Source organism: Neltuma alba, unplaced genomic scaffold (assembly GCF_004799145.2).
Source record: "Neltuma alba isolate B1F8T4 unplaced genomic scaffold, ASM479914v2 tig00007230_pilon, whole genome shotgun sequence".
Taxonomy (NCBI): Eukaryota; Viridiplantae; Streptophyta; class Magnoliopsida; order Fabales; family Fabaceae; genus Neltuma; species Neltuma alba.
Genome location: NW_021634720.1, coordinates 1,141 through 26,855, shown reverse-complemented (window position 1 = coordinate 26,855; position 25,715 = coordinate 1,141). Strand labels below are relative to the sequence as shown.

At 36.8% G+C, this 25,715-nt stretch overlaps 2 protein-coding genes, 1 long non-coding RNA gene and 1 pseudogene across 5 annotated transcripts; 1 reads left to right on the top strand and 3 right to left on the bottom strand.

The window, feature by feature from the left end:
• The first annotated feature begins 255 nt into the window (after positions 1 to 255).
• Positions 256 to 799, top strand: LOC114752110 (uncharacterized). The gene is made up of 2 exons (XR_003740808.1): positions 256 to 347; positions 486 to 799. It is a non-coding gene; the product is annotated as an uncharacterized LOC114752110 (long non-coding RNA).
• Positions 800 to 1,939: 1,140 nt separating this feature from the next.
• On the bottom strand, positions 1,940 to 14,705 carry LOC114752111 (uncharacterized; annotated as a pseudogene).
• Positions 14,706 to 15,265: 560 nt separating this feature from the next.
• Positions 15,266 to 16,792, bottom strand: LOC114752113 (ammonium transporter 3 member 1-like). The gene is made up of 2 exons (XM_028940831.1): positions 16,205 to 16,792; positions 15,266 to 16,117 (listed from the first exon to the last, which is right to left on the bottom strand). The coding sequence occupies exons 1-2, from the start codon at positions 16,790 to 16,792 to the stop codon at positions 15,266 to 15,268; spliced, it is 1,440 nt and encodes a 479-aa protein (XP_028796664.1).
• Positions 16,793 to 18,169: 1,377 nt separating this feature from the next.
• LOC114752112 (nucleolin 2-like) lies at positions 18,170 to 25,074 on the bottom strand. 3 transcript variants are annotated; one of them, XR_003740809.1, is made up of 10 exons: positions 24,792 to 25,074; positions 24,647 to 24,695; positions 24,165 to 24,256; positions 23,902 to 24,019; positions 23,336 to 23,424; positions 23,163 to 23,250; positions 22,796 to 22,887; positions 21,379 to 21,680; positions 19,738 to 20,878; positions 18,170 to 18,552 (listed from the first exon to the last, which is right to left on the bottom strand). XR_003740809.1 is itself a non-coding variant. In XM_028940828.1 (9 exons), exons 1-8 carry the CDS (start codon positions 24,872 to 24,874, stop codon positions 21,416 to 21,418), a joined length of 876 nt encoding a protein of 291 aa, XP_028796661.1. In that variant the 5' UTR covers positions 24,875 to 25,072; the 3' UTR covers positions 18,170 to 18,552; positions 21,379 to 21,415. The 3 variants fall into 3 exon arrangements, 2 of the variants coding, with proteins under 2 accessions (XP_028796661.1, XP_028796662.1); XM_028940828.1 differs by lacking the exon at positions 19,738 to 20,878 and having other exon boundaries at positions 24,792 to 25,072; XM_028940829.1 differs by lacking the exon at positions 19,738 to 20,878 and having other exon boundaries at positions 24,647 to 24,689; positions 24,792 to 25,072.
• Positions 25,075 to 25,715: the final 641 nt, after the last annotated feature.

The window sequence follows — 25,715 nt, the reverse complement described above, 5'->3', positions numbered from 1 at the left end:
TTCTTGTTCCTTTCCATTAATTGACGGGCAGTATAAACTTGAAGTTTTTAACAATTATTGAGAGTGCTTGCACTAATTATTGTGTTTTACAATTTTCCTAATATGATATACGAGAGGCTTAACAACTTCCAGTAGTCTGTGGTTTATAATAGAAGACTGATGATTCAAGTCACTAATTTTCCTTCTTTTCTTCTTCTCGTTGTGTCACTGTGTTTTGCAAGATAAATTGTAAAATTGCGGAATCTATATTTATGGTTGTGTTTTAAACTCGAACTAATTCCTTGCACTTCCAGAATGAATATTTTGACGATGATGAAGATGATTACAATGATGTAGATGAGGGGAAGGTACTGTCCGCTTGGCATCACCGCATGTGCCATTTTTTATACGCTTTGATCATCTTCTATTTGAATATTTGGCCATGGCGTTTCAATGTAGTCAATTTCTAAATTATCATGCTAACCTCTCCTTTTCACTTATTGCAGATGAAGGCATCTACTAAGAGTCTCTGGAGAATGATTTTTGCCCTTTGTCTGCCAGATTTTATGTACAGAGCATGCGGGCATGTGGGTTGGGAGATTATTTGATTGAGCAGGGGCTATAGGGAAAGTATTAATAGAGAATATCTGATTTTTCTCGGAATTCTTCATTTGGAGAAGGCCACAGTGGAGATCATCAGATGCGTTTTGGTATTACAGATAATTGCTGCATGAAAACACGAATCGCCCACTTTTCAAAATACGCGCACCATTACTCTGGATCTTGTTTCACGGGTCATATTGTTCCCCCCCCCCCCCCCCCCAAAAATTTTTTTTCTGAACTACTGTTGTTTATCTGAAAAACGTGAGCTTACTCAGCACAACATTTTATACAAAATGTTAACAAGATAAGTGCGTAAACATAGCCGTAGCCCGCAATATTGTTCCGTCTTTTACAGTAAAATGCTTGAATCATTTTTTTTAAAATAATTATTGTCTTAATTACACAGGTTTCCCTTCCATTTTAAAAAAACATTTTATTCCAAACTTTGTTGACAAGATTTTTGAAGTATTTCTATTAATTGAAAACTGCGCCAGAATAAATCTTATATATTAATTTGTTTTTCATATTAAATTTTAAATTTTTTTTGGGTAAAAAAATTTTTAATTATCTTTGATAGTTATTTTAACATTTACTAGCTATCAGTTTAATATTCTAGTAAATTTAGAAAAATTTGAGCAAATTTTACTTTTAAAAAATCTTAAATTAACTTAAGAGTGACTCGTTCACAAATGCATTCAACAAAATATATCTTAAAAAATTAACTCATATGGAACAAATCCGTTTATAATATTATTAATGTCAATATAATATTTTCACAATCACTATATCATTTGGTAATCTTGAAAAATAACTGAGTATATATTCTTGCATTACAAGACATTTTTGCTAATGCATGTATTTAAAGGATTGTCACAAAAATTAAATAAACAAAATTAAATAGGAAAAATTGCAATTAAAAAACCTGAAATTTAAAAAATATAAATAGGAACCCTTAACAACTTTACTATAACTTTTGACAATAATAATAGGCTATAAAGTTATTAATACCTATAGTAAAGTTGCCACAAATCCCTATCTACATTTTTCAAATTCCAGGATCTTTTTTAGTGATTTTTCCAATTAAATATTTCAATTATTCAAAAAAATAAAATTTAGAATTATAAAATTTAACTAACTTCATGTAATATAATCCAAACTGATTATTAGTTCACCCTCATCAAACGCTCTATTTGTGTCGTAATAGCTTGAATATTGCCGTATGCGGGCAAGACAAGTGAATAACTAAAATGTTTTTTTCTTTTTTTTTTGGGTGACGAGTTAAATTATGAAATATCAGCAAATAAATACGGTAAAGAACCAATCGTGATACAGGCATTTGTTATACATGAAATTATCAACGCTAAGACCAGCTTAAGGGGCTACCTATTGCATTAAAAATTACTACACTATATTACTCTCAGCTCAACATGGGGGTTAAAAAGAACCACCAAGGAAATATCCAAGCCCCCAAAGGAAGACCGTTTGAATTGCTAAAAAGTAGACAACATACTGGGGCGCCGGATGAGGTGGCAGACAACCGGCAGCAATATGGGGATTAAAATATGTTTCCTCGACGTGAAGTTCAGAGATTGGAAGAGAACGGGCAAAGTCTCTGTCTCTGAACTTTCCACCAATTTTGCTATCCCTGGGCTATTTTCCACTTCTCTGGTATGTTGCTTTGCAGTGTAACCTAGCTCATAAAATTAGTTAGGAAAATCAGCTTCAAAATCCAAATGGAGATTTTGTCCTGCTTCCACCTTCTCCGTACATTTCATTCCACTTCCTCAACTCATTCATGCTTGCCGCATCATAGGCAACTGATGGGCCAACCTACACGTTTCATCATCAGACCCGTTTAACATTTCAACTGAATATTTGGCATTAGTCCCAAAACCGAGATTGAACAAACTTTTCTACTTCGTATAAACATAACAATTAGAAAAAATGAAAATATATCACACACCTTTGATTTTGCCTGAATAAAATCATCCAATTTTAGAGGCCTTAATACGGATGTTGGACCACTGGAGCTCGCCTGTATAAACCAAAAAGATACATTATGTAACCTGGCAAAGTAATTCGATAAAAACCAAACATAAAATCCAACTGAATTTTAACTTTCCACCATGAAGCAAGGTGACCAAGGAAAAAATTGCACGACAGAGTAGACCAACTGGAGATCAACATGACAAGTAAGAGCAGCACTTGGCACGTGAATTTCATTCGACAAAGCAAAATTTTTGCACCAAGGCCAAATAGGCGTAACATAGTTTATAAGCTCTGTACCTTCTTTTCGTTCTCTAGCAGCTCTTGAACAGGTCTATATGCCGCAGCAATGCAAAGGTTCTTCCAAACAAAGTCATGAAGGAGTGTGAGATATATGGCAAACTGTTTATCCTTAAAATTGCTTTACATACAAGTTAAAGAAGAATTAGAATATAACCGACACTACTCACCTTCAAATCACTGCCAGAGTATCCCTCAGTTAAGTTAGCAAGTTTGTCAAAGTGAAAATCATGATCAAGATTTTCTTGTGCAAGAAAGATTCTTAAGATCTTCATCCGATTTTCAGCATCTGGCAAATCCACATATATCCTGGACGGTGTAATAACATAATAAAGCTTAGCCAAAAAGTTTTTCCCCTAATTGATTAGAAGCTATAATATTGAAGCATAATTCTTAAGAAAAGTAGGGTAACTTATCACTAGGTCTATTAGAACATCAACTTTCATGCAGTGACCGGATAGCTATATATTTGCCCCATGAGAAGCCCAGAACAAGATTCAGAACCAAAAACATGATAATTGGATGAAGAAAAGGATGGTAAGCCTTCAGCAAATAATTATTACTCCGTGAAAGAAATCTAGTCATTTACCTTCTTGGTAAGCGGCGTATAACAGCATCATCAAGATCAAAAGGCCTGTTTGTTGCACCAAGAATGAGAATTCTTTGACTCTCTTTTGTCCTCAATCCATCCCAAGCCGCCATGAACTCATTCCTCATTCTTCTAGTGGCTTCATGCTCAAAAGCACCCCCTCGAGCACCAAGCAAACTATCAACCTAGAACACAGATTCAAGTCAGAAGCAATTTATAGAGCCTCTGGAGGATAGCTTGATGCCCTCACACAAATTGACACATTTTAAGGTAGCAAACGTGGCCCAAAACTTCGAGATTCAACGGTACAATTATGCTTAACTTTTTCATATTGATTAATCAATTAAAATGCACAACCAAAGTCACTGCAGAGAAGATACATTATTACACTTCTTACTTCCATTTCAAGAAATCATCTGACTTCCTAAGATATACTCTCTGTCAGTGGCATCAACATACAAAACACAAGAGAAACGTGGTTTACTATATCAGAATATAATACACCTTCTCCATTATAAAATGCTTGTTTCAAAAGCAGAATTTGAGTTAATGATATGCACTCAAGCACTCACTTCATCAACAAATATAATGACAGGAGCAAGCTTGCTAGCAAAGGAGAAAAGGGCCTTGGTAAGTTTCTCAGCATCTCCAAACCACTGCATCAACAAAGAACCAAATATGTCAGACATTGCATTGTGGACACACTTGTACAAACGAAAATAATCAAAGAATGTTAAACAACATAATCCTTCCATAAAACCACCGTCAAATTTATGATTGTCCGAGTATCCATGGCACTGATTAAAATGGCAAAAGTTCCAGGACTTATATATCACCTTTGATGTTAGAGTAGAACCAGTTATGCTGATAAAATTTGCGCCTGCTTCTGTTGCAAGTGCCTTGGCCAGAAGTGTTTTCCCCCGTACCAGGAGGACCAAAAAGTAGTATTCCTTTGCAAGGCTGACAGAAGCATCTTCAATATCAGATAAATGAAGGAAAAAAGCAAGTTATATGTTTTAGTTGAAATTGCATACAGGAAACAAGAATCACTACCCGCAACAAGTTTCCACGAGAGAAAAGCTCTGGCCTCCTCATCGGAAGGATGACAAGTTCATTAAGTGCCATCTTCACATCTTCAAGAGCACCTATGTCATCAAACTGCACCCCAATTTCACCAGGAGGTACTACAGCCGAAATGAAGTTGCTCTCATACTCATCCTTTGCAAGGTTCTGTTGCATTTTTTCACAATATAAGGAACATATAAAATGGACAATGCAATAATAGAGAACTTTCAGAAAATAGCATAAATCACATGCCTTCAGACCCTGAGAGGGCTTCCGTGACATGGTTTCTTGATCCCTCAATCTTGAGATTGCAATTTCAAGACTTCAATCATGGAAAAAGAACAAAAACAATCAGCTCCAAAATATTGCCAAGACCGAGAAATAAGAGGATTTATGGTTTACCTTTCACGAGGCAAGCACAATCGTTCTCCTTTAACATATGGAAGTGGGCAAGATGACAAGTAATTATTTTTTGCCCATCCCACCACCTTTTCAGCCTCTGAAAGCAAAAGTAAATAAAGATCAAAACCAAAGCAGTGCGCTATAAAGAATTGCTACCTTGGCATTTCTATAGTAAAACCAGTAAAAACTGAAGAGTTGATTTTCTTCTGAAATTATTTTATTTGATAGAAGCAATGTTACATTTATAGACAATAAAAGGAAAAAGTTGACTTCTACTCCAACTATACAAGATATTGACGTCCCATACATAATGCTCAACTCCATAGCAACTACCTCTTGTGAGTTTACTTAATATTTCCATTAATTTATTTTTGACTTGAGCCATTCTCTGGCAGATTTTAGACAGGATAGGCAGCGGACCGTTGTAGCCCACCTGCACAGGACTAGGATGGCTTCATATAACGTGTCAAATGAAAACAAGCCTTGCAGTTTTACAGACATTGATTTAGTAACTAATCTACATATGTGTGTGTGTGTGTTCTTCCTGGAATTTGAGCCAAATAAACACCATTCTCTTTTTTTTTTTTGGGGGGGGGGGTTCCAACTAGATTTGGTCCTTAATAACTTGATTTTGCATTCCCCCTCGCCAAAACACCCACTTCATTCAGTAAGTTAAAATCATGTGCATCTGCAGGGAAATAAATAGAAGGTACATATAGAAGGATGAAGGAACAAAGGATTATGGCATAGAGGATAAGTGGAATAACTTAGATGCGCATTCTTACTTTGCTTTGTCAGAATAACACCATCAGTATTTACTTGCAAGAGGTCCAAGCATGATAGCTCATGTTCTTCAAGAACCTGCAACGTGAAAATCCAACTATTATTGCCTGATATCAATGATGCAAATTGCATTAAGTGGAAGCATACCTGAAAGGAAAGATACATAATCCAAAGAAAGCATATCATCATTCATTCCAGAGTTACTGAAAAGTGCCACAAAATAAATTTTTTACCTTGTGTAATTCATTCAAACTACTACGTGAAATCACAATTTTCCTGTCTTCCTCAAGTTGTTTTTTAAAAGTTCCAAGCTGATCGTCCTCCTGCAAAGTGTCATAGAATGTCATGTATAACCACAACATAAATTATCAGGACTGAAAGGCCAATAGCTGGAGAAAACACTTCCCAAAATAATAATAAAAATAAAAAGATGGATAAAATGAAACGGTAAAAAAATGAAGTATTGGGAAAGAAGAAAAGAAAACTAAGGCTTACGAAAAAGAACTAGCATCTGAAGAAACAAACATAGAAACGAGAAAGGACTCTAGAATGGCGAGCATGTCATTTGTCAAACACAGTTCTTTTAATCGTCAAGAAGCAAAGATGAGAACAAAACAGAACCATAAATTTTTGTCATAATTAATTAATAAGAAAACATACTTTAGGCGGATGTATGCACAAAACATTAGTGAAAAGCTTGTGGAGTTCATCATCATCCGATCTCTTTGTTGCTCCAAGTCCCTCAGTCAAGTGTTTCAGAGAAAGAGGCTGTAAAAAATTACAAAAATCAAATTCATAATCGAATATAATAACAGTGATACAGGTGCACCAAACCCTGCCCTGTTGCCAGTTTATTGATTGCTGAGTTCTGTATCCAGAATCTAGATTCTGTTTCTTTATAAAAGGAGACAAAATCCAGATTCAATTTATAACTGGCAACAGGTAGGGTATAGTTGCTGTTGGGTGCCATAAACTGGACAAGTAATTTAAATTGAAAAGAAAAAAGACCAATCAGACCACTTGACATCGCAATTTATGGCCATCAAGAAAAGACCCTTTTACTATATCTAACTGAAAAAAACTCTACTCAACTACAAGAATGAGACAAGAAAAGGCCAGAGAACAATAAAACAGAAAATAGACATAAAAATGGCAACTTAAATTGAATGACCTAAAGGCCCCAAAAAAAAAAAATCATTATAAAATGAATCATATAGAGTGATAGCATGAATTACCAGCTTACCAACGCGTCCAAAGTTTGGAAGTATCATTGTCTGTCAAGTATCACATGTGGTCAGAGGAAAATACGGTTACTACTTGCCGTAAGATAATTGAATGCAAATCACAATCGTGCAGTTAACAAGAAAATGTAACCAAAATAGCTGTTGATGCTTACAAATTGCTTTTTCTCTTTTGACCCTGATTGAATTTTGTTTTGTCCACAAATCAACACAACTGGACCAGACAACTTGTCAAACATTTCTTGAACCTTACGAAAGAACTCTTTTCTGTTTGACTTCAGGATTGATTTATGAAACCACTGTGTACTGTCTGGAAAATAGACAATAAGAGGTTGTTTGGAATCCAAAACCTGCAGAAGTCATGATTCATTGTTCTAGCTATGATCCATCTTACTTTAAGATCCAATGGAAGGGAAAAAAACTATTTCAGCATTCACCTCGCATAGAGCCTCCATAGCTATGTAGCAATCCTGTACTTGAGCATCAGGGTCATGCTCAATGTCCTTAACTGCAGGCAAATTTTTTTTTTTAAAAAAAATCTTGTCATGTGAAGAACATAAAGCATACTCCTTTTCACATACTTGCATAGAATCTTGCACCTTAACAACATTAATTATGTGCAAAGCTTTTTATTTCAAGTCCTACCAGAGAAACTACTTTACCTACAGAAGGAAAAATATAATTTCAATATCTGTGCGTTACAACATGGTACAATTTTCTCTTCTTTTGAAGGCAGCATTTGATTAATAGAGAGATTTTATGAGAGGGAAAGCGACAGGAGATCACATATAAATATATACACACAGCATGTTTCTGGAAATATAGGTTCAAGCTGATAAACTAAAGTTTAAAAGACAAAATCTTCAAGCAAAATCACCTAATCATAGAAATTCTAAAGACTGAGATTTAAGACTTCGAGGTTGCGTAATTCTATTCTAATAATTTGAGTAAGAAAACTGTACCATGTATCCAACAAAGTCGTGAATCCGTATGTTCATTAGATTTCTCCAACTCTCCCTCCTTTGTATCATCTTCGCTAATGTCCATGATGACAGCAGCTTGATCCCCCTCCACCTCATATACCTCTCCCCGTTGACCATTGGACAAAGATCTACAGAAATTTCAGATTTTGTTAAAACCGAATTTCAAAATCTTTATATGTGAGCTATTAGCACTTCCGAGACATGTATCTACTGCTACAAAACACCAAACTACATTGCATATATCCCCACAAACGGTTTCATAGGATAGAACTAAGTTAATCCAATACAATTTTAGACATTATCTTTGTACCGAAGCTCCAGCAAGTACATTAATGAGCCGTACAATATAACATAAAATACACGCAAACAAGATATATCAGGAAACTGCCCATGCAACATATCAGATCCATCACACAAAAATAATAAGGAAAAAAATAGATTGGTATGCAACCTTTCATTTGGGCACTGCTTAGTCATTAATTTCCAAAGAAAAGTAGAAGTGCTCAAGGCCCAGTCTAATAATCATCCCACAACCTAAGCCTAGAATCATCGCTAATTTGAGAAGTAATCAAAGGTCTAAAGGAGAGATACAACATAGAAAAACACTTCAAAAGGCTAGCATGAGTAGCCATGCCTCCAATGTTAACAACCACATCCTTTTTGATGCACACCATAGTTTCTATTTGTTCACAATCACTATATGGCACCATAAACTAGGTTCTAAAGGAAATTGCCAAAGCCATCCGCCCCAACCATTAAGTAAACCGATCTGTTCATGATGGACTCACGCTTTACTGCCTAAAAGGGAGGCAATGCTTCACAGTCCTCCAAAATCTCTCGTTCAAAGAACTATAAATGACTTGTTACCAACTACGCATACAATAGTTTAAAACCAAGCCACAATACCAAAGAATCATCCCAAAACTTGACCATAAGGTTCGACATCTTTTGGCCCAGAAGCTTCTTTTATTGAAATGACAGCCCCAAGCCCTTCTATATGAACTAATTTTCCTTTTTCATGTAACTGATAACTTTGTCCATAACTTTGTAACAACAATTAAATGGCAATTTTTCTTATACTTGATTATTTTCACTAAGAAAATTGAAAATCATTTACGCATGGCTATTGGGTACCAAAAGGTGGATGATAGAGACATCCCCATTCCATTCAATATCAACATAGACGGGACCCAAAATAATTTTTAGTAGTTGACTTAGATGCAATGATCTAAGAACCTGCCTATGGATCATGGATTGCCCATGGGTTAGAAAGAAGTTGACTTCAATTTGCAGGGAGCAAAAGTCAAAAAAGCAGTTTCAAGATAATGGCCCGAGGTGAGAGGCATTTATCCAATTGTTTACTACACATAGGGATGACTTACCAACCCACCTGCCATGGATGTTAGTGTAAGCATTAGTTGGGCCATCAGATGTCATTATCTTCCCCAGTATGATCCTGCTATAAATTACGTTGCCAATGTCAAATCAGTGCTCAGTCCAGGGGGATAATCACAAAAAGGGTTTAAAAGAAAGAGCAAGGGTGGCTGCCCTAGAATCACTCCAGCATCCTCAAAATACATGATAATCAGCCGGATCAAATATCTCATACCACTTTCTTCCGATTAATGAACTTTCTATTATTCTATATTTTCAAAACAGAAGTTCTAGAATCGTTTTCATTTTTCTAGACAAAGCCCACCCTTCAGCATTACTTAGATTCTAATTCAAGATGCAAAGAATTATAAGGCCCTAAATCCACATCATGCGAATGAAATATGTTCAAGATCACATGATCAACAACTTAAGCACCATCCTAACAACCGTATCGAACACCCACCTAAAATTAAAACCCAAACAGCCACATGTATCTTTGGTTATTACCCAGTCAGTCACCATTTCTTGATCTTTCTCACATCCCATGATCCCACTTTATTCCTCTCTCACATGCCTTAATAGCTCACATCCCGTCAGATAAGAATCAGCTTTTGGCCTCTCTATGGTGCCTTCTGTTCAAGACTGTTCTGAATGAACTTCTTCAGAAATGCCAAGAAATTTGACAGCTTTGTCAGATTCTAAGCTTCCTTACCTCTCATTGTTTTGATTTTCCTTTTGTTTAGAACAATCATGAACTTCATTAACTCTTTGATTCCTACTTCCTCACATAATTTCTTCTCTATCATGTAAATAATTAGATGAGCAATACACTTTTTTTTCCTGTTGGATTGGTTAAGCTTCTCTTCACTTCGTCATATTTATAACAACTGGCTTAAAAATTTAGGGATCATATGATGTGAACAATAACCTTCACACGTTTCACAAAAAGGGTCATCTTAACCCAGCTTTTTAGAACAGGCCAGCACAATATTGTACACTAACATTATATTCATATGCCGAACAACCTCATATCCAACTCTCATATTAGTTTTGTAATGTATAAGAACAAAGCACAACCAATATCTTTCAAGCTGTACACTAAGCAAGAGTATCATGAAATTTGACACTAATGAAAGAAGAAAAATCATATGATTCAGGATGAAACACCAAATACTCACAACGTGGAACCATTGTAGGCACACCAATATATGCTTTTGAAAGATATGATTACAAGAAAAAGAAAAAAATAAATCAACTGAAACATAACGTATTGTACAGTTTAGCAGATAATTTCTCCCACAAGATTATTAATGTTCTCTCCACCAAATTTAGAGTTATTTCCTTACGTACAGAAGCACAGTGGCAGGCATATAACAAGAGTACCATGAAGCTTAGATTCAATGTATCAAAGTTCAAAGTAACAAAAAAGATGAACGTAATTTATGGAACATACAGAGAACAGAGAAACACGTTACCTATTGTTGACTTTCATTTGAACAGATGGCCCAATGTATTTCACACGGTCACCTAAGGATTTTAACAACACATTAACTTATATATTGAACAAAAATTTTAATACCAATTGGTCATTAATAAATAAGCAAGCAATACGATAAAAAAGCAATACAGACAGACAGATAGGCAGAGAGAGGGAGAGAAGGAAAAAGATGAATTATCAAAATTTAGCATACAGCCACATAGCTTACTCCAACATCACAGGCACAGCCAACGGCAATTTCAGTATTTTCCACAACAGAAACCAATAGAGAACTGAAATGCATGGGCAACCTCTTCCATGCCAAGGGTGATGAAAGTTTTGCCAATGGAATTAGTGCTTACTCAGATGAGAACTGAGAATAATTGATACCTTAATCTGCTTATATGCACATAAAGTAGGCTTCCATGTAAGAAAAGTTTCAGCTAAAGAAATAGTTAACCTTTCTTCAATTGGCATCCAGATGGGTCAGAAGGCTTCACAACTTCAGATTTGGTTGACTCAGAATTTTCTGACTCTTCAGATGACCTCTGGTCAGAACAAAGGAAACAAATAGACATGAAAGATCTGTAGTAACAAAATGAGTTCAAAAGTTGACTAAGAGGTTACACTTAGATATTCATGTACGTTTAAAATTCTTCAGAGAAGACCTATACAAGAGTTTCAATCATGATAATTCCCAGAAGGCATATTATAGCATAGCACTCTACTCCAATTCAGCTAAGGCTATTATGTTACCCTCATGAGGTAAACCATATAGACACCTTTTCAAAGTCTTCAACGTTGTAAGGAACAAGTTTCTGAACAGCTGCTTTCACCTTCTTTAGGGCTGCTTCAGCAGTTGCTATCGCATCATGTTCTTCGTTATCACTGGCATCTGACTTTGCCTCAGCACTACTAGTCCACTCTTCTTCGTTGTTATCATCTTCATTCTCGGACTCCAGAGAAGCCTCCTCCCCAGATTCTGCATTATCATCATCAGACTCGCATTCTGATGAAGATATGTCATCATCGATATACTGCATGACAGTAGGAAGAAAATATGAGTATTAGTAACCTTGCCTTGGAACCCCAAAAGCATTAAACCAATAATTAAATTGCAATTTAACTTCATCCAGAACTTACATAAGGAGCAAGGATATTGCTATCAAGCACCAGTAGGGGGACTTTTAGATCTTGTGCAAGTGCTCTAACTAATCTCTCTCGATATAGCTCAGTACCTGAAGAGAACAAGACAGCATGAACGTTCAGGAGAAAAAAATATGACTTAGGCAAAACAGATGCCAGATAAGCAATGAAATGTGATATATGTAAATAAAATAATAATGACTAAAACTGAACGAAAAAGATGGCATACCAGGCACGCTCTGAAGCAATATTCTCCCACTTGAAGATGAGAGGCGAGTCCCATAAGAAGAAGCAACCTTATTATGTCTCAAATGGGAAGCGGCACATTCCAAGAGAAGATTTTTGGTATTCTCACTATGAACGGAAACAGAAAATCAAGTCATAAATCTACATTAGAAAACCAAATAAGAGTAGACATTAAAGCCTACAAGAATGAGAAAGGATAGTAAGTAATTACTGAATATAGTAAGGAAATGTGTCCCATGAAATGTTTATTTTCTCCCAAGGAACAACCCTTCTCAGAAACTCATTTTTGAACTTATCCTTTCTGGTTAAAAAGGGTGATTCTCTCTTTTTATTTTCAATGGCAATCTTCTCATTCTTGAGCCACTCCTCTTGATCATGTTTCCCAAGTTGAGCATGAGCATTACAGAGTTTGGCATCTTCCCCAAACTTATCTTGCCAGTTCTTTTGCTTATCACAGCGAGCTCCATCATTTGCGTTTACATGGTTGCCCTCACTAGCATTCCTTCCATCACTTTCAGAACTGTAGAAGCGTAACTGAGTACTTCTCAAATATGAACTAGGCCTTCTGTTCAGATCAGTACAACTACTATTAGATGATCCGACCCTAGATAAAAAAGATTCCAATAGACGTCTCTTTACTATAATATCATGTGAAACACATTCTTCCACGGTAGTCTTAGGGCACAGAGATTGAAAGCATGCATGACCATAGCGTCTTGGCCTAATTAAGTATTTGAGTGGCTGAAGTGAAACGCCCCACCTCCAATCTCGACATTGTATTCTCCTCAAGTACATTGAAATTACAGTTTTTCTCCTACTCTTCTAATGCTGCAGCAAGAGAACCCTTTCATCAGACTATATGCACGCAAAACCATTAATAGTTATGGTAACTACATTACCCAATAACTTTATGGTTCAGACTGCAACCAAAAGTGAGGATAAGCAAAATTAAATTCATTCATATAGACTATGCTAAGAAATTTTATAACATTCGACCAAAAAAATGGAACTCATGAGAAATCATATCTTGATGGAACTCCTAATGAATTTGAAGTTTATCTTTATCTAGCATGTGAGTTTATTGTTGTCTTAAGTCTTGAGTTCATTATTTTAGAGCTTAGCACCAACAGTTTGAGATGTATTATATCATGGAATTCCTTGTCAGTGCCAGCCTCCTCATTCAATGTATTTCTGCTCTTAACTTGAATTCACGGGATATACCAATATAGTTTACCATTTCAACAGAAATAAATACAACTGATTAATTCAGAAGTATCCTTCAAGAACAAGGTACACTAATGAATGAGACAAATATGTTAAATGATAGTGGATGAGAGAGGTAAAATATGATTTCCCTGAGTTTTTAAAAATAATTTTAGGTGAAATTCTTGAGGAGATTTTCCAAGAACACAAAGGATGAAACCCACGTATGGCTGATCATTCTCATGTCACTCCTAACTATTTTAGTCTTTGATATTAAGATTTAGATAGTCAGTCAGGTTTAGGCCTTGGAATATCATTTCACACAGTTCACATTCATGCAAATGGTAGGAAACGGGAACCGTGTCCCTGTCACACAATGTGTGCATTCCAACTACATCCTTGACATAACTCGATAAGAACGATATGAACAAATTGAGATTAATATTCTGTTCATCATTAGTCATTAGAATAAAGTCACCTGACCAACATTATGCGAAACAATATATATCACTCCCTTCATGTATGGCTGGCCTAAATAGCAATATAAGAGACCGGATGCGATTTGTTCAAATACTGACATCATAACCTGAATATTAAGCATACACACACAAAGTATAGAATGGTACTTTCGTGATCAAAATGCACCGTACATAAGAAAACAGGTTAAAAAAAGGCGATTACTATGTATATTGGATTATGTGAAGGAGGGAACCGTTCAATTTAGCACTTTGCAATGAACAAATCCAGAACTGATCTACCAGAAAGGAGAGATGAGGACCTTACGAAGGTCATCCTAGAATTGCCAGCAAGCATGCTTATTTATTTACGCTTCATATCAGATGATATATATTCATCGTGCACCATTATGCAAACATTCGAACATGTGCATCGAAAGGATGAGTCTTCAAATTAGCGAGACCGGGGGGGGGGGGGGGAAGGGATCCCCCTGAACACTAGTCCCCAAGACGATAAACAGAAAAACGCAGATACGCAGATAACATAAAACCACAACAGATTGAAGAAAAACTCCTTTTTGTTAATAACTAAAAGTCCAGATTGTTATGCTTTCCCGTGGTCGGTTTGATCCAATCACATGTAGAATCATTCGCTCTGGTGCGATATACAGAATCAAATGATGATAGAGGGAGAAAGCACACCGTTTGCAAGTAAATATCCTCTGTACAATTGTAGGTGTTAGCCTGTGGCCATAAAAGAATGTGCGGAAGGAGCGCCCAGAAGAAGAGAAGGATGCGGGTGCTGTGAGGGACGAGGAGGCAAGTTATCAACTCAGATGGTGCAGCAGAACAACAGGAACATTGTTGGACACTTCCGGAACTAGCATCCGTCCTCGGACCTTGGTTCGTGCTTCTTAGGTTTTCTGGTTTCGCTGCTAAGGCCCATCGGAGGGCTGGTCCACTAAGGCCCAAACAAGGCCCATTTAATTAGAGTTTTAATAAGATAATGAAAGGCAATAATTAACTTGAAATTCTTTTTTCTTTTTGAAATTTATTTTAATTCGTCATAGATTCCAGCCAACCTTTTCGTTAGCTGGAACGTTTTGAGAAAATAAATAAAGAAAGTAATTTTTAACCGCACCAGTTTCTTGTATATCTTAGAGTTGATATCCAAAATTTATTCCTTTTAGCTAGTCCTCAAGAATCACTGTCCAACAACAGTAGCTCAAGATTACACATATAGCTTAGGAAAAGGGGAGCCTTATTGAAATGCTAATTAAGATGACGCATGTCTGCCATTATATATAACGGTGCTTAGTTATTTCTGAATAACGAATGCAGAGGGGTCATACTTAATATGGAATGAAGAAGCTTCCAACAGAGCGAAGCTGGATAGATCTTATTGCGAGAGGGGGTAGAGTGGATGGGATGTTCTATGTCATCTCAACTTGTGCAGCTGCGCGCTTCTTTCTGGCCTGATCTGCAGCCTCAATATCGTCGTACAAGGAACTCCCGTACTTGGAAACGGAATTGTCAAGCTTATCACCCTGACCCCATATGGCATACGCCTCTTCCCCGTGAGCAGCCTCGTCCCCTACCTCCATATCCTCTTCCGACATCCTCAAAGGCATCAACAGCCGAATGAAGAGACATATCAAGCTGGTGGCGACCACATTGAGCAGCGTCACAAACAAGATCCCCAGCAGCTGGACCCCCATCTGTCGGAGGCCGGTTTTGGCGTCTCTCATTTGGAGACCATAGAAGAGGCCCACATATTTGTTGTAGGCGCCATAGAACAGAAAGTTGAGCTTCGGCTCCGCAAAGAGGCCCGAGAGGATGCCTCCCAGAGATCCGGCGACGGCATGAGTGTGGAACACGGCCATAGTGTCGTCCACCTTCTGAAGCAGCTTAGATCTCTTGTGCACTACCATCATTGTGACCCAGGGAATGGAGCCCGAGCACATCCCCATGATGATGGCGGCCCATCCCTGCACAACACCTGCAGCAGGAGTGATGCAGACCAAGCCGGTGATCATGCCCTGAACCGCGCCGATCACGGAAGGCTTGCGGAAGAAGATGACGTCGAGGACGACCCAGGTGAGCAGGCTGGTGGCGGTGCATGCGTGCGTGTTCAGCACAGCCAAGGACGCGTCCATGCTTACCGAGTAAGGGTCTCCTCCGTTGAAGCCCGTCCATCCCATCCACAGCAATCCCGCTCCTGCCAACATCAGCAGTATGTTGTTCGGAGGAAACCTTTCTCTGTCCTTGTTCAGCCTCGGACCAACCTGCATGCAAGGCAAGCCACCAACCCACTTCATTATTATTCTTCATCCCTCACCTTCATCATATTTGTTAATCAATTAGGTGCTTACCCAATATGCTGCAGTGAATCCAGCAACCCCGGACGAGAGATGAATTACGTATCCTCCAGAGTAATCTATTAAGCCCATCTTGGACAGAAAGCCGTCAGGACACCAGATGCTGAAAGCTGTGAAGGTGTAGGAGAAAGTGAGCCAAAGAGGCACGAACAGCATCCAGGCGTAGAAGTTCATGCGGCCCAACACGGCCCCGGCGACGAGAATGAGGGTGATGCAAGCAAACACGCCCTGGAAATACATCATTGTGGCGTTTGGGAACAGGCCAAGAAAAGCCTGCTTGAAGAGGTAATTCTCGTCCACTGACAGAGCAGGCTTTCCCCAGAATGGCAGCAGCTTATCCCCAAACGACAGTCGGTAACCCCATGTCACCCAGCAGACGAAAACACAAGCAAAAGCATAGAGCGACATGAAGGCTGAGTTCACCGCCCATTTCTTCTTCACTGCCCCTCCATATAAGATTATGAGTCCGGGCACGCTTTGAATCCCAACTAGTGTCGCCGCCGTGAGCTGCCATGCATTGTCTGCTTTGCTCATCCAGTCGGGGCTTGCTGGGGAGGATGCGAGGTTTGACGGATATGACATTTTTATTAATTTATTCCCCCAGTCACCTATACTATTAAGACCAGCAGTACGCTGCGAAATAATCTGACTAGTGCAAGAATGGTTCATAAGAAGCGGGGTTTTATATGGAGGACTTCACTTTTAATTTGATTCTCACGCCTAGCTGTTCTCATCATGCTAGCTTTCTCCAATTGTCGTCCAGCTGCTTTGTCTTAGGCCACTTCGCTGCTAATACTATTGTTTACATGCAGACGGGTATTCCAACCATGTTTCTTAACGCTATATTCTATGCACGCTCATTGGTGAATTCATGTTATGATCGTCAATTTCAGCTAAAAAGCCCGTCATCCGTTATTGTCAATGTCATACCGACCTATTTTATATTTTATCTTACCTCTGATTCTTAATATAAGAGCTAGTTTAGTATCCGGTTTAGTTCTAAATATAAAAGCCTAATCCATTTCGTTTTTCATGTTTATCCGGTTTTTTCAAAATAATTATTGTAGTAGTTGCACGTGTTAAATGTTTCATCAAATGGTTATTTTACCAAGTACATATGACTAGAAAGAATATTTTAAGAAACATAACATCTATTTACCGTAAATAACTAACTTAATAAACTTTTTAAATTTATTTAAATTAATTAATTAGTTTTTATATTAAGTACCACGTAGTGTATAAGTTGTCCCCTCTGTTCCAGATTCAGTGCAGTACGTAAATTCTCTTCCCAATTGCAATATGTTTGTATGTACGGACGCATGTTGTCTCGTGATGCATTGACGAGGCCCCCCACTTCTTAATATTGGAGAATCAAACCCTTGTCAAACGAAAATTCATTTGATCTCAATTTTTAATTGAAAAAAAAGAAACCCTTTACAGTTATATGATTTTTCCTCTCAAATCTCTAATTAACCCAATAAATATATTATTGTTACATATAAACATATATCTTTTATAAGTAATTCCAAATGATTTTCCCCCCTCAAAATCCGAATAATAAATATTGAGAAAATAGCCCCACGATGAATAAATATGTTTTATATTGGAGGCACTCTTATTTAAAATACCGTCAAGTACTAAACATGAGTATTTTTTTTCCAATAAAGATTCAAACCTTAATTCGCCTATCATATTTATTAATAATTTATGTTGAATAATAAATGTCTTCTGTAGGTTAGCTTAAATTTTTTTTTTGGCCAAAAGAATTGAGGTTAGCTTAAATTTGAGTTCAAATTCTTGCCCATTATATTTCATCAGGTTTAATGATTTATATATTTATTATACGTAATATAAAAATTCTAATATAACGCGTCACTCATGAGACATAAACAATATAGTCCTAATAGTAAATCATGATCAGTGCGATTCATTTATTATATTGCACGAGACACACATTAGTTTAACCCAAAATCAGAAAGTATTTTTGTATAGAGGACTAAATTTTGTGCATTACACGAGACATACATTAATTTAACCCAAAATCAGAAAGTATTTTTGTACAGAGGACACCAATGGTCTTTGACAATTTCCAATTTCAACATCATAATATCATCCACTAGATACTGTACACAATAATTATGGGGCTACAACATACTAGTTCTTTAACAACATTGCCAGGTTTATATAACTACAAAACTTCCCAAATCCAGCTGTAGCTTATGGTGCTCCCTTTGATTCTCATGAGAAGCAACAGAACTCGAGCAAAAGTATTCTCCTGCGCCGCTCGTCATCAGCAAAAGTAATCCAGATCCCCAGAATCGTATCCAACAGAATAAAATCATCTGAGAATGAAAAGGCACTTTGGCATGAGGCGGTGCAGGCACAAATATGCTAATCATACGTTATTTATACAAGGCAGACAACAAATACATACATGGAATTATTAACCTTTTTCGCATGAAATAGAATCTTCTGAGGCAAAGAAGTTAATTCGAGGTAAGGGCAAACTTTCATTTTTAATTCTTGAAGTAATACTCGAACTACCCAGAATTTATTTTTTGGTGGGCAGCTATACCACGGACCCTTGTGCTTCATAATTTTCCAAAGGGTTTCTTTACAGTCCCTTGCATCTTCCAAATGGTTTCACGTTAGTCTCTAACGTTTTGTAATGTTTAGAATGTAATTCCTGTTGTTTCAACAGTCCCAAAATCTTCAACCGGGATTCTCCACCATTTGAGATGTCATTGACGCTGTGGAATCACCGCAATCACAGTATGCTTGAGAAGCACTGACCCTTTTGTTTCATGAAATTACAGAAGATGTGAAAGATTGAACTACCAAATCCAAATCTCAACTCTCCACTTTGAAGGTGTGAGTGAGGGATGAACCCCAAACTGTGACTGGGGATTACATGAGGGAAAGACAAAAGATGGTTAAGAAATAAATTATGATATAATTTTCATGTCAGTTCTGCTGCCATTCTGTCCGTAAGCAATGCCTGAGTCGGGTCAGACAATTCCTTAAATGGAGTTAACAAAAAAGAATGATATTGAACCTTGTTTGACTTTGAGAATTGCTATAATCAATCATTGAACCAAAATAAAGGTTGAAGGGCTAGTTCGAAATTTGAATAGAACTTCAAGGATCGGACTAACTTTTGCTAGAGATGAACAATATTAAAAAGAACTTCCTGACATCTGCAAAAGACCTGCTCTAAATTATTACTATCAACCAAATGACGCCATTATAGCTTCACAAACCAATGTGATTTAAATCAAATGATGCAGATACAAGAAAATTTAAAAACTCCAAAATAATAAGAGAGTAAATAAATTGAGGCAAACATGTTATCTGGCACCTCGTGATTGAGAGCCAATGGTGGCAGTAACTTATCTGCATACAACGGGGACAATGGAGGATTTGGAGGACACTACACAAGCAGAGATTTATTTAAGTTTTTGTCCAAATTCCACTAAAGATCCTTAGGACACACCTATAAATCAGAAGGAAGAATAACGAAGTTATACCTGAAGACAGGAGGCAGGACACGAGTCTTGCTTGTTGAATCATTGCGAGGGAATAGTCATATTACCTCAATGGCATCTACAGGGGTGGTTGGACCTCCCCTCCTCACCTCTGCCAGAAGAAACCTCAGCTGGCATGCCCAAGATTCTCTCCCACCCTCTCTTAAGTGATTTGACAGCAAGCAGGGTGTATATAATTTCTAGCTTCGCTAATTAATTAAACTCAATGTAATGTAATATAACTTTCTCGAGCTTTAATTTTTGGCCCATTGTTATTGTAGCTAATAATTAAAGCCAAGATTATTAAATATAATTCCACGGAACTTCAGTTACTAGCCTAGTCTGGCCGCGATTAATAATGAAACCCATATTTAAGCCCAACACTAAATATGATATTCTTTAAACTTAGTTCAATACTAAATAGTGACAATGAAATTATATTATGCATGCCATTAATCCCAATTACGTAATTAATTCCTGGTCTACGTCTACTCTTTTGTGGGACTATGAAGGTTCTTATTACATCAGCAATGATCTTTAGATTACAATGGGCGACAGCTAGCGGTATATTTCTGTTACCGAAGTGCTAGGAATGTCCATGATTCAACAAATCTAGTCCATCATTAGTAAACCATGTTCCTTATTCCCCCTTATTCAAGTATCCAGATTAAACTTGAGGCATGGAATGTGTCGTCTTTATGATTCAAGCTACATTTTTTGATCCCCAAGTAGACTGATCAAAACCAAATGAATCAATATCACTATTTCATTCATCTGAGCACAATCACGCATGTCTTTTCTTTCTTTTAAAAACTTTTTATAACCCACAATCATGCATTTCTTAGCTCTGCTAATTCATGGAACCCACAGATATCATTCTACATGATTTGTGATACATTCAAGTTCAACCACTGCCTTTTGGCCATGTCTATCACTTGATAACGTGACGCCAAAGTGTACAACTCCTATTGCAGCGAGTCATAGTGACTTCAACTCTAAGGTGACCACATGCATTATAGTTACTATAAGTATCATTGATGACACTTTCCATCAATCCATGCAGCATTATCATAGCGGATCAGCTCATCATCCTTGTTCTCCAACCAGCACCCATGTATTGATTTGATATCTCTCATATCCATGACTACAGTCATCAGCCAGCATATATTGATGCTACTAAGAATATATTCTAGGGGCAGTCATATGTTGATGGGACAATTGCAATAAGGTCCCATGGAAGGAACATGTTCACAAAATGTGTCCCATAACAAGTGAGCAACTTGTAATAACAAGTTTCAGAACAAGAAATAATAACTGGTTTCAACTACTCACTCATCATTAGGACTCTTTCATAATAATCTTTCTTCTTTAGGACCTCACTATAATTCTCCCTGTATTGATTTTTATTGCACAAATATAACAGAACATAATAACTCGATTTTGCTTCTTAACAAATCTTAGTACAATGCATGTTATAACAATCATCTCATGATTGCTTTTTAGGACGTACGCTAACAGATAAATCGGAGGAGTTTCAACCCCCCCCTTTAAAAAAAAAAAAAAAAAGTTTGAATTCACGTTAGAGAGACTCTGGAGTTGGCATAGAAATCAATCAATTAATAATTCAGGGTACATAAACTATACCTGGGCCTCCTGCTACGAGGCTTAATTTATAGGACGTTCAATGCCACCTCCTGCCATAACCTCTTCCCTGATCCCATTGTCCAACTCCACGCCACCCACCAAATTGATCACCACCACGCCATCCACCAAATTGATCGCCACCACGCCATCCACCTAACTGATCACCACCACCTCTACCATCATGAATATAACGCCGAGGTCTTCTTTTCTCCACTGACAATACATAACCTCCAACCTCAGTTCCATCAAGTTCTAGTGCTTTGTTTAAGCCATCAATGTCCATGAAGTCTACCCAAGCATACCTGTAACGAGCACGCATTTACAACCAAGGTGGGCAATAATTATATATACTGATGATGATTATTCAAATTGACCAAGAATACAGAAAAATACTTCCGTATTCTAGTCAAATACTAAATTTTATATCATTATATTGCTGTTATGCTTTCTATATTGCCACTTCTATTTATCATTTTTCATTGCAATTCTTCACCAACACAACTTATATTATCATATTTTCATGTTTGCCAACACATAACTATGTCAAGTAATAAAAAATGTGAATACCACTCTTACTCTCGCCATGAAATTTATTCTTCTAAAACTATTCAGTAAAAAAAATTGATCATAAATTATAGGATTTCCTCTGACTCGGTTAGCAGTACAAAATAAAGCTCATTCAATTATAAAAGCATCTTATATAGCATGTAAGCTGTTATCTCTATTATTGTCATTTTATATGTTCGCACAGAATTTTGAAAATTATTAACAAACCTTTCAATGATCAATTCAACTACGATAAGTATGTCTTCATAAAAAAAAAATATTAAAAGAGAATTTCACCATGATCGAACTCACCTCCAAAATTGATATTAAAACATAGATAATAATCCACAGAGTGATTAAGCTACAGACAGTGATAAAATAGAAGGCAATAGCCTGGACAATACCAACAGAAACATAAAACCACCTCTAGCATTCGAGTTCAAGAGCCTAGGGAATCTCCAACATTCAACTCACGTATTGCCTAACCTCCACGAAACTCTTCTCCCCAAGCACATACAGCAAACAAACCCCTCTATCTCCCACAGACCTTAAACAATCCACATGGATCAGCCTTGCCTATTAGACAAGGGCCCACTAGCTATGGGTCCCACACAATTTTTTTTACCAAACATTATTTTTACTCCATTTTTAACATCCGCAACATTCTTAGATTGATACCAAATTGTTTTTGTTCCCTTTATGCAATGTCAAGACAGCAAGACTGAAAGGCATATGCAAAAAATAACAGCACCCACTTATATGAGATAAAACTATAGAGGCTTGTTAAAAATTTTCAGAGTTTATTACTACATATTATCGAGTTAACTAAGACATTGGCCATTATAAACAATGAACAATGAAAGAAACATGCCCCTTAGTAGAACCAGTGTCATAATCTCTTGCAATTGATATCCTCGAAATTAGTCCACAAGAACTGAAATGCTCTCCCAGACTGGTCCTTATCTGAAAGAACAGAATTGGAGTCATTAGCAACTAAGAAATAAGAATACAAATTATGCCTTAAATAATGAGACGTGCATGCAATATTGTCCACAAGAAAAATAACAACATCAAGCCTTATCACACTAAGTGGGGTCGATTACAAGGATCGCACGATGCTATTATGCTCTCTGAACAACCAAATCCTTAGATAGGTTGTTAACCAAAAGGTCCCCTTCAATTGGAATCATTCTTATCCACAAGAAATAAAGCAAGAAATATGGTTGAGATAGAATTACCTCATCTTCTCTTAAAGATGTATCAAAACCCCTTACAAACACTGTTTGAGACTCAACACTTCCAGAGTTTTCCGTGTTCCCATGAATGCTAACAAGTAAACAGAGAAGTGAAGATGTGGATGTAAGGCAGAGAATGAGATGAAATATTAAGATAGGAAGGTATTGGTGAATACCCGCTATTGAAAGAATGCACAATCTTTTCATGAGCCAAATCAAGCCTTATATATTGTCTCAACAGTTCGCTTCCATTCAACTTAAGGGCCTAGCATTACATGATAAAAATTCTTCAGCTCAAAATGGTCTACAAATCAATGAAGCACACCATCTTTGAACATTAATAAACCTCAGCAGAAGTAGGGACAGAACAAGCTTAGAGGTATAGCAGCTCAGAAGCACAAAGGAGAGAAGTACCGACTTGTACCCTCTATATTCGTAATGGTCAACCCTTGCTCAAAGAAGACAGACTTGTAATGATATTAAATCCTATGACAAACATTTCCATAGAATAGACTCTATGATGGAATATGATATCAATGAGGTTGGAACATAAATGTTAGTTATGTTCAACTAGTTATTGCAAGCTGCTTTGTTGTCAACGAGATTTTTTAGTAATTATATTTCTTCTTGGGAACTTTATAGCAATTCTCCCTAATAATAATAACAATCTAAACCCCCATCATATGATTTTTAAAGGGTTCTGAATGATGAGCGAACTAGACATTATGAGGTAAGAGCTTACAGTTTGTGCCGCTTCATAAGTGGCAAACTCAATATGTCCGAATCCTTTAAACCTCCCTTCACGATCTGTAGCTAAACGGATATCAATAATTTCTCCACAATCTTTAAACAAATTTTCCCTGAACAATGGTGAAATCATAAGTAAACAATAAACATACAAACATACAATAGCAGGCCTTAACCCCATAGGTAGGGTTAGCTATAAAAATTACATGACACCGTATGAAATAACTACCGAGAACTTGCATATCAAATAGTACGTACAAATCAGCCCTTTCCACGCTATACGACAGGTTTCCAACAAATACTGTCTTTGATGTGGCATTTTGTTCTTTTGGAGCAGCTGGCATTTTAGCCTGTAACATTTCATAGAATCAAGCATGAGATCACTGACTGAAAGACAAGTCACAATTATTTCATGCCCTCATCATAAGATAAAGAAATAAACATTTATGTCAAAAATTTTCCTCCTTGTACATGCGGCAAAACATTTAAGCCACCAAAACTGACCATCCAACGCCTAAAAGATTTTCAACCTATAGGTCCTAAGAAGCAAGGTTAGTTTAGTTTCTATGCACGAATTGAACTAAAGTAGTAGGAAGAAAAACAACATAAACCAATTGAACTAGATGCTACCACCCATCTAGCGGTTTATGAATCACAAATAAGCTAATAAAATTGATTAATTTTTATATGCATGAATAATATCCCATCAGAAAACAGGCAACTGAATAAGATAAAATTACCTCATTCCCTCCTAACGATTTATCCTCCTGGGATGATTCATTCCTGTTGCTACAATCATTAACAAACCAACAGAATAAGGAAATCATGGATACAAGGTAGAAATGGGGAAAAATTAAGGCAATCAAAAGGGCGTTTCACAAATACTTGCTACTGTGGGAATATACACCCCTTTCATGAGCTAGATCAAGCCTGAGAGAACGTCTCAACAGTTCTTTCCCGTTCAACATAAGGGCCTGATATTACATGATGAAATTCTTCAGCATAATGTACTTTAGGTACAAACAAATTAATGAAGCATGCCATCTTCGCACTTTATGAGTTCTCAGCGAAAATAACGAAAGACCAAACTAAAGCATAGCTGCACAGCCAACATTATAAATGAAAACCTGCTATGCAAAAATCAGGACAGAAATATCAACTTATACCCTTTATCATTAATATTTGAAAGGAATTATGTATAGATAAAGAGCTAAATATGATAGACACTACTAAAGCTATCATCCATGACAAGTGGTAATGGGAGATATTGATGTAAAGCAGCATGGGAAGGAGGAGAAAAGAAAGGAGGAAGAAAAGGACAACTCAGGGGAGAGAGAGTAACTGAAATCTCAAATTTATTCAATTCATCAAAGAGGTATAAGAAAGAGCTTTCCTATAAGGATTGGCCTCTATCAAGAATCTTCTTTGAGACCTTGTTTAACCTAATTTTAGATGTTTTAACTAAGCTTATACAAGAAGAAATCTCTAAGTGTATGCTTTTTCATAATGATATAGTTCTTATGACTGAGTCAAAAGAAAAGATTAACTCTATACTTGAATTATGGAGTCGAAAGGTTTTCACCTAAATAGAAGTAAGACAGAATATATGTACTACAAATTTGACAAGAGGCAAGTTAGAAGTGATTTTGAAGTTAAAATGAGGAATCAAATCATTCCACAAGTGGCAAAGTTATATTTCAGATTAATTATACAAAAAGATAGTGAAGTTGATCTAGATATTAGACATAGAATACAAGTTGAGTGGTTCAAATGGAAAAAGGCTACCAAAGTTATTTGTAATTGAAAAAT

Bases quoted from the DNA above. Each gene is read 5' to 3' on its own strand.
- LOC114752113 (XM_028940831.1), bottom strand. From the start codon at position 16,792: ATGTCATATCCGTCAAACCTCGCATCCTCCCCAGCAAGCCCCGACTGG. The intron at 16,118-16,204 runs GTAAGCACCTAA...CCTTGCATGCAG, and splicing joins GATTCACTGCAGCATATTGG to GTTGGTCCGAGGCTGAACAA.
- LOC114752112 (XM_028940828.1), bottom strand. From the start codon at position 24,874: ATGTTGAACGGGAAAGAACTGTTGAGACGTTCTCTCAGGCTTGATCTA. The intron at 24,696-24,791 runs GTATTTGTGAAA...TAATGATTGTAG, and splicing joins GTATATTCCCACAGTAGCAA to CAACAGGAATGAATCATCCC. The intron at 24,020-24,164 runs GTACGTACTATT...ACCATTGTTCAG, and splicing joins AGCGTGGAAAGGGCTGATTT to GGAAAATTTGTTTAAAGATT.